This window comes from Melanaphis sacchari, unplaced genomic scaffold (genome assembly GCF_002803265.2).
Source record: "Melanaphis sacchari strain LSU unplaced genomic scaffold, SCAv2.0 Contig1259_pilon_pilon, whole genome shotgun sequence".
In the NCBI taxonomy this organism is placed as follows: Eukaryota; Metazoa; Arthropoda; class Insecta; order Hemiptera; family Aphididae; genus Melanaphis; species Melanaphis sacchari.
Genome location: NW_020270501.1, coordinates 9,787 through 18,997, shown reverse-complemented (window position 1 = coordinate 18,997; position 9,211 = coordinate 9,787). Strand labels below are relative to the sequence as shown.

General features: G+C 28.5%; 1 protein-coding gene across 1 annotated transcript; it reads right to left on the bottom strand.

Moving 5' to 3' along the window:
- Positions 1-5,354: 5,354 nt before the first annotated feature.
- Positions 5,355-8,783, bottom strand: LOC112590999. Its single transcript, XM_025334620.1, has 4 exons — positions 8,775-8,783; positions 7,903-8,680; positions 6,460-7,848; positions 5,355-5,440 (listed from the first exon to the last, which is right to left on the bottom strand). The coding sequence occupies exons 1-4, from the start codon at positions 8,781-8,783 to the stop codon at positions 5,355-5,357; spliced, it is 2,262 nt and encodes a 753-aa protein (XP_025190405.1).
- Between the last annotated feature and the right edge of the window lie 428 nt (positions 8,784-9,211).

Genomic DNA, 9,211 nt, shown 5'->3' with positions numbered 1-9,211 from the left:
TCAACATTTCCCGTCATTTGTCAATTTTTGTTTTCCATACCCCTTGACCTTACCTAACGATTTACTTATCGATACGGATTCAGTTTCTAACATGTTCCTGAAGTCAATTCGAATATTAAATTCCTATTTCCAAAATATGACATAGTTCGAAACAATAGAAATAGTTAAAAATAATGCTCTAAATGGTCAACAATTTAATTCAACATTCAAAATTAAAGGCCAAGTTTATCACAAAGTGGACTCATTGCTATCAATGCCAAACGAACCACTTAATTTTTTACAAATTTACTGTATGGGCGGAGAGGACTCCGAAAGTGCACTAGCCAAACGCGTGGATACATGTTGTAGCTACAATAACCTTAATTCACCTTTTGCCAGATGCATCGTCGGTGATCTGAACGCTTTATTGAATGAGCACAATGAATTATTATAATTAGCAATTACAATAAATAAGTCTCTAGGCCAAATTATGTCTGTTTGTGACTTAAATTTGACACGCCGTGTTTTTCACACGGACAATTATACGTATGTGGCATATTCTTGCGTGAGTAAACCTCCAGTTTGTTTGTGTTAGCTAAAGACGGACTTACCAAAAATAGCATATACACCATTACACTAATAGACTAATAATCTTTTTTATTTAATTTTCATAAGTAGTGCTTGATATTTGAAGTTTATTAGATTAGATAATAAAAGTAAAATTAATTCAAAAAATGAATATTTGATGTATTGTTATTTTTATAGGCCGTCATCGTTCCCAGTGCTCCATTCCTCTTTCAGTCATATTCCAGTTAACAATAACCTCATATACTTACAAGAGCTTAAATATTTTAAAACGGATTGCCAAAATATTGATTAGAAATAATTTATATGGCAGAACAAGGTTTGCTGAGTCAGCTAATATTATAATATGTTTATATTATCTTTCTTTTATAAATTTAATAACGCTTTTTGTGAACCCGTTGTAAGGTTTTTATTCTTCTTTATTATATAACAGAAATCGTCTCCCCTTACGAGTTAAGTAATTATTTATTTTATAAGTATTACATATTATATTATTAAATTATTATTATAATCATTGACATAGTTTATTTGTGAGAACCTATTATTATTAATTTTATTTAATTATTGACAAATTTGTAAAAAATTGATCTTCAAACTAGTGTAGGTTTAAAAGTTGTATATGCAATTTCTTTGTGATTAATACACCGTCAATTAAACCAAGAATAAACGGTTCATAATTCTATCGAAGAACCGTAAATTAATTTTTTTGCAACTTTTATGAACTCAACCATATTGTGTCTAATTTACTCAACGATTAGGTCCAAACATGAAATATGTTTGCATCGCTAATAACTAAATAAACCATCTACGAATTTAATTATTACTTGGATAGAGTCAACCAGTTTTTGAAGAATATGTCTTACAAGTCAATAATAATAATAGTCGTACCGTGTGTTTCAATTCCTTATTGAAGTAACCCATTCAAAAGTATGATGATATTTATAAAAGTTATTAAACACAGATCACAAAAATTGAATTATTAAGTTTCATATATTAAATTAAATACAAAATGCACTTACATATATTATCTATAAATAAAAAAATTATCATAATAATCAGTAAATATTGTTATACATTATAAAAATATCTCATAATATTATTATAAGAATAGCGATAATTTAATATTGTCTTTATACAAAAAACATATCTATATGTTTGTTTTTATAAAGATTTTCCGATAGGAGTTTATCTTTACGAGATGCTATTGTTAATTACATTTTAGATTCTGAATAAAGCAATGTAAGTTTCCCAACTTAACATAATCATTTGAAAAGTCTGTTTTGCATGAGATTACTTTCTTAAAGAAAGATAATTTGCATGGACAGTTCTATTAGTTAACGATAATAATTTAAAAGAAATGAGAACTGAAGATCTCGTGTTGTTGGCGATCTATTTTTAATATATGCATAAAAATGTAAACTGAATGTATATTTCAACATACAAATATTTTGTACCGTTTTAAGGCACGGTATACAGATTTAATTGGTGTGTTTAATTTATATTGAGCACAAATTCGTATAATAAATCTAAAAATTAAGCAGAGTTGTGTGGTAAGGGTACCCCAAAATGGCGGATCCAGCGTTTCTTACACTTTTTATCCGTGGAATCTTTATTTTTTTTAGTTTTTTAGCAATTTTTAGGATTATTTGCGATACAAATTATAATTACTCATGTAATAAAACAATGTGTTGAAGGCTTTTAATTCAATAATAATGTTAAAATAAAAATAATTTTAATGGGTCTTTAAATTACTTTAACCTACATTTTAATTTTAATGAAATATGTGAAATTGCTTTTTATAAATATAAATATTCTAGATAATGGGCTTTATTGATGAAAGTTGTACAATCCTTTTTTATTTCTTATTAGTCGGTAATAATCTTTAATTAGATATTTTAAAGTAGTTTTTTTGAAAATTTTGAAAAAATTTCTTAAGTTCCACGGAACCCTGAAGTGATCTCCGTGGAACACAGTTTAAGAAATGCTTTTCTATACTATAGAATTTATAGGGTTGCCATTTTTAAAAAAAAATTTAAAAACGAGACTAACAGTTTTAGTTTGACTCTAAAAAAGGACCTCCACTTTTCTAAAATTTTTTATGTTTACAATAAAAATGAAAATTATTTTTAATCAGTTAAATACTTTAAAAAGGACATAAGATTAATCTTCTTTGTTAACTTATTAGTTACTTAAAAAAAACCTCTAACATGTAAAAATACGAGTTATTAAACGATATGCAATCGATGAACACTATTAACAATACTATTATACTAAATATAACTTATAACTTTAAACCATTTGTATTAGATACATGGATCCGGCATTCCATCATCTCTAAGCTCTTTGACAAAATTGATGGAAAGAAAAACGATGATTCACACTCTTGTGGAAGCATCCAAGCAATAAAAATACTAATATTTTATAAGGTTTTTCATATTAGTGATGTATGTAAACTGACAGATTTTTATACAATGTCCAACCATAAGTTTAGTATATAACTACAAACTCGAGTTTAATTAATAATTATTATACATGAAAGTCCATCAGCTTAACAGATATTTTATATTTTGTATTTTATTTAACGATATTAAATATCATTAGGATTGTGATAGATATAAAATGTATAATTTACTAGTTTATGGTCAATAATTAAAAAATATTATCATTGGGAAATCCATACATTTCTCACTTCAACTTCACACAATGTAATAACGTGTTAAAATTAAGACCAAAATATCGTACAACTTCTGATACCATTTACTCTTACAAAATAAAACTTATTACATACCTCTGCTCACTGTTTCATAGTAATTTAAAAAAGTAATTAATAATTATTGTAAAATATTTGTAATTGTCTTACTAAAGAATAAGCGATCATATCAATATTAATAAAAAAAGTTCTAGGTCTATTATTATGAATAAAAATAAAATTAATCTAAAATACCATTATCTATAAAATTATTAATTATTAAAATTATAATTACGTACGTTTATAACAAGCTATAAAAAAGTAATAGATAGTTAATTTATAAAAGTATTATTTTTATAAAAATATTTAATCTGTAGACATATATGATATTATAAAGGTTACATTGAATTGGCGGAAATAACATAATATGTGGATATAATGTCCATCGACGGAATACCAACTGACGGGTTATAAAAATATAAATTATTATATTAATTAAAATCATACTAAGTGGTACCAATTTCTTTTTCGATGGCGGGATGAGTTTTCAGGGAGTTTATCAGAAACTAGATTTGCAATAAGATATGATTGGTATGTTCGTGAAGACGCTTACGGCACTTTCATAATGAAGTTTGGATGCTTTGTTAACTTTAAGGATACCCAAGTTTTTATGAAGTGTATTGTTGGAAACTTATAGAGCTGCAGCAAGAATAGTTTAAAATTCACTAAATTGGATTCTTGAATTTTGTTGGTATTAGTTATTTTTGCAGAACTTCGTAGTATAAATCGGCTTGTGTAAAATTTTGAACATTTTAGTTTGCTTTTGGTATTAATGTTTTTCAATGTATTTAATAAATTATGAAAAAGCTGTAAACCTTAATTGTTATCCTTTTTACATGTAAATGATGACAACATGTAAGACGTTTATCAATTACTAGGGTAAAGTATTTTGTTTTGATTTTATTTGGAATCCGATCAATTTGAGAGTCCTACATAAATATGTTAAAAAGGAGTTTGGAAGAGAAAGACCTTGAGTCTGTCTACGTTTATATTTTTCAGATTTGAGAAATATTAGTTTCTACTTTATTTCCGGTGATACAAATAAGATTTAAAAAGTAGGTAGTACGATGGCGAAGTTTGAGATTAAAGCTCGGTAAAACGTCTAAGCGATATCTGTTGAGCAATATTGTTTTTTTTTCTAGGCTAAGGGAGATACGATTAACTAGGCGATGTACCTAGTGGGATTATTGAGTGACATTACCGGAATCCAAATTGGTGACAAATATTATGTTCTCTTCTTTTGTGATTAAGTTTTTACGCTTTAAAATAAGATGTTTGCAGATTTTTGAAAAAAAAGTGCTCTGTCAAGCCTATGGGTTTATATAAGGTTAAATGATTAGCTGATTTATTTGGTTTCGGTATTAAGATGATTTTTGAAAAATTCTATTGCATTAGAAAATACTACAGCCACAATTAACTATGTAATACGTGTATTAAGAAAACAATCTCTTTACTTGGTAATTGTCGGACTTTTTCTGATGTTATAAGATCATATCGAGGGGATTTTTTGATGGAAAAGAAGTATATGAAATTTAATAATTTTCCAAGGTTAGATCAGTGTTTAGAATAAGATGTCATAAATTTAATTATCATATGGTGATTTTAGATTTATATTAAAATTAGTATTATTGTTTAAAGAATATCTAAACTTTACCTAATTCATTTTCCTATTTGTAAAAGTTATTTACACGATAAGTAGAGATGGGATTTTAATGCCCTAAAAAATCTCAAAAAATTCTAAAATGACTTAAAAAACCTAAAAAATACATTTAAGATTGATTTAGTCAAAAGATACAGAATGATGTAAAAAAAAAAATCACACAAAGCACATTTTTTTCTAACGAACCAACGTTTCAAAACATTAGAAAAAAGATATCTTTGTATCAAAATTCCAGCCCAAATGATTCGTCATTGAAATATTTACTAAAGATTGATCCAAGCTATGCTTAAGCAGATTTTTTATTAAGTGATGAATATAATTATTAGGGGTTTTCGAAAGAAATATTTCAGTTCCATCAGAAAGTTTATTTCTGGAAAAAATCTAGAGTTGACATTTGTGGTGGGATGATTCAGGTGGATAGTTATATTTTTTACTCCTTGAAGTAGCTGGGTTATCAAATGATATCCCTACATAATGTTTTAAGCATTAAGGTCTTTAGTTTACACCTACATTGAAACAGTAACTCAGGATAAAGAGATTATTTTCATAATTTGTAGAAGAGACATTTATTTCATGAACATTTTTAAATTTTATAAAAAATTAAATAAAATAGTTACTTATAATATTTACTTACGCCTCCATGTTACTATAAATTATTAATAATAAATATTGAGGTGAATTATCAGAATTTAAAATTATTTAATAATTAAATAGTAGAGCTACTTTAACGCAAAACTGTAATTTCTTATTTTAAATAAAATAAAATATATCAGTTTGAAATCAAATAGTTTTAAAGTAGAACTTTTTGGTTTTTAACGTTTTTTTTTTTTTTTTGTATAGTCAGGACTTTTCGGTCTGTATGAGATGCATACGAGTATTTCCAAGGGAAAAAAATATTAGTATTACAACTATTAATTATATTAAACTATAAATATAGAATATAATTAAATTATTTAATCAAAAATGATCAGATAATATTACTATTTGGTTATCTATCTCTAATTTATTTTATCATGTAGATAGAATCTATTTATCTTAACTGCAGTTTCGAATAGTTAACAATAAAACATTGGCTGTATTGAATAATAATTAAGCATAAATTGTTTACTAATTTAATATTAATTTAAAACTATAATAATTACGTACTTATATTTACTACAAAAAAAAAAAAAAAAAAAAATAATAATAATAAATAAATAAAATTACCTTAACTGTTATACAAATATGGCAATAAAAAATTAATAATAAATTGGGTGTTTTTTTTTTTTTTTTTTATTTAAATAAGGCTTTAACTCCTGAGGTTATTAGCCTGTAATAGTTATAAAATAGGAGTCATAGAGTATTGATCTTGAAACTATGGGGGCACATTATGTTTAACAATAAAGGGAGTTCATAAAATATATGTACATTCAATTATTTTACTAAATTAATTTTGCTAAGCCTATGTTTTTGAAAAAATTGTATATGTTTTTGGAGTTATCTTCGCCAAGTGCTTGTTGCATAGTTGATGGGTTTCCAAGAATTTGTCTGGAGTTGGTGAACTTGGGACATTCTAGTGTGATGTGCTTGATTGTCAGCGCTTTGTCACAGAGTTCGCAGGTCGGGCTGTCTTCTTTTGTTATGAGGTGCAGGTGTGTTAGGCGAGAGTGTCCAATCCGGGTTCTTGTGGTAACTACTTCTTCGTGCCTGGACGAGGATGGGGGAGTTTTCCATGGGTCGATTAAAGGTTTAATTTCTTTTAATTTATTTGTGTGTGGAGTCTTCTCCCACGAGTCTTGCCAGTGACTTTTTGTTAGTTTATTTATTTTTGTGAGTGCGTCTTGAAATGTTATTTTATTTATTAGTACCGAGCTGGGTGATGCTATTGCTTCGTTGGCTGCCTTATCAGCTAGTTCATTGCCACTTATGCCAGTGTGGGAGGGGACCCATAGAAATTCGATTTTTTTTGTTGTGTTTGATAACTTTTCTTGGATGGATTGAATTATTTCATTTTTGGGGTAAGGATTTTCGAGGGCTAGTAGTGCACTAAGGGAGTCACTAATTATAAGAATTTCTTCAGACACTAAGGTCGTCGCGTGTGAGATTGCATTTTGGATGACTTGACTTTCAGCGGAAAAAATGCTGGTTTCGTGAGGAGATTTGAACATTGAAGTTTTGTTATTTTCTATGAATGCGAAACCGGTTCCATTGGGGGATTTTGAGGCGTCCGTAAAGATTTTTATGTGGTGGGGGAATTTTACTTCAATTATTTCTGAAAAGTTATTTATTATGGTTGAGGTTGAGGAAATTTTTTTGTCGAATTCGAGAAGTTGGGTATTGAGCTTAATATTCCACATCCACGGAGGGGAAGACGGGAAGATAATTTTGTTAAACATAATTGGTTTGAACTTCATTATATCTGCTATGGTCTTATACGTGTCGTCGATAGTGCGAGGTATGTTTGGACTGTTACGTATATTCAGAGGTCTTCTGGTTGGAACTTGAGTTTTGTTATTTGAGAATTTAGTTACAAATTTTAGTGTTTCTTTTATCCTTCTAAATTCAAGTGGGAGTTCTCCAGCGTTGCACATAATACTTGCAGTTGGGCTTGTGCGGAAGGCACCTGTGGCTAGTCTAATGCCTTGATTGTGTATAGGATTTAGTATATCAAGAATTTCGCTTCTGGCAGTATTATAAATGACTGCACCGTATTCCATTTTTGCTAGTATAATTGCTTTATATATAGTAATGAGGCTATTTTTATCAGAGCCCCAAGAGTGGTGAGATAAGGTTTTCATAATTTTCATGTTGTTGTTTGCATTTATTTTGAGGTTTTTTAGGTGTGGGTTCCAATTTAATTTGTGATCGAAAGTCATACCTAGTATTTTTATTTTATCTGTATATGATATAGTGATGTTATTTAAATTGATGTGGAATAATTTTTCATTACGTTTTTTGTGGAAGATGATACTTTGTGTTTTGGATGGTGAGAAATTGAAACCTGTTGTGGTTGACCACTTGAGGAGTTCATTTAGGGCTTGCTGAATGAGTTCGACTGTTGTTTTTATGTTCGCGCCACTACAAAAAATGTTACAATCATCCGCAAAGATGGAATACTTTATAGGGGGAAGAATATTGTCAAATATATTATTTATTGCGATTAAGAACAGGGTGACACTGATGACTGAGCCCTGGGGGACTCCATTTTCAGTGGTATGAGTTGTTGATAGTGTTTCACCAATTTTTGTTTGGAATGATCTGTCCTGTAAGAAATTAGTGATGAATGTAATCATGTTTCCTGAGATGTTCCATTCACGTAGGATAAGGGTAACTCTTTGTCTCCAAACCATATCATATGCTTTTGTTAAGTCAAGCGCTACTAGGATTGTGTGTTGGTTTACTTTGGCTGCGTTACATATATGGGAGTGAATATTGGATAAAGTGTTGAGTGTGGAGTGATTTTTCCGGAATCCACATTGCTCTTTATTGAATTTTTCAGAGACTTCTAAGTGCCATATGAGTCTTGAGTTAATTATTTTTTCGAGTACTTTACATAGTGTGCTAATTAGAGAGATGGGACGGTAGTTTTCTGCGTGGAATTTGTTTTTATCTGGTTTGGGTATTGGGATAATGATTGCTTTGCGCCATTGGTTGGGGAAGAATCCGTATTCCCATATTGTGTTGTAGACTAGAAGAAGTTTATTTCTATTTATAGGATATCTAGCAACCTCCAAGTATCGCGAATAAAATTATAATTTATTCTCGACTATTCAAACACAAAACAGTTCAAATACCTTGATAAAGGATTCACTATCAACTAACTTTGATCATAGTTATCACTAAATGGTTACCTTTTGATTATATATTTAATGTTATAGGGTGTGTGAAATATACTTTAAAAGCTAAATATAAATCTAAAATCATGGATCATATTTCATATACTATACAAAAATAAATAAATAATACTTACAGGGCACAACTATAATGAACAATATTTTTAATTCATTTTTAAATAAGCATACATTATAATAAATATAAAATATATATTTAAATCTAGCAAAAAATCTAGAAATAGTCCATGACTATACTGTTGTATATGCAGACGTGTGTAATGGATATGTGTTTATGTTTTTATATATATTATATATGCGTGCGTATGTATAGGGGTACATAGTATATACGGGGGGTTCGCATATGTAATGCCCAAATATGTTTTTCAGGACATGAAAACGAGTGTGTAACCGTTTCAGTTCTCAAGA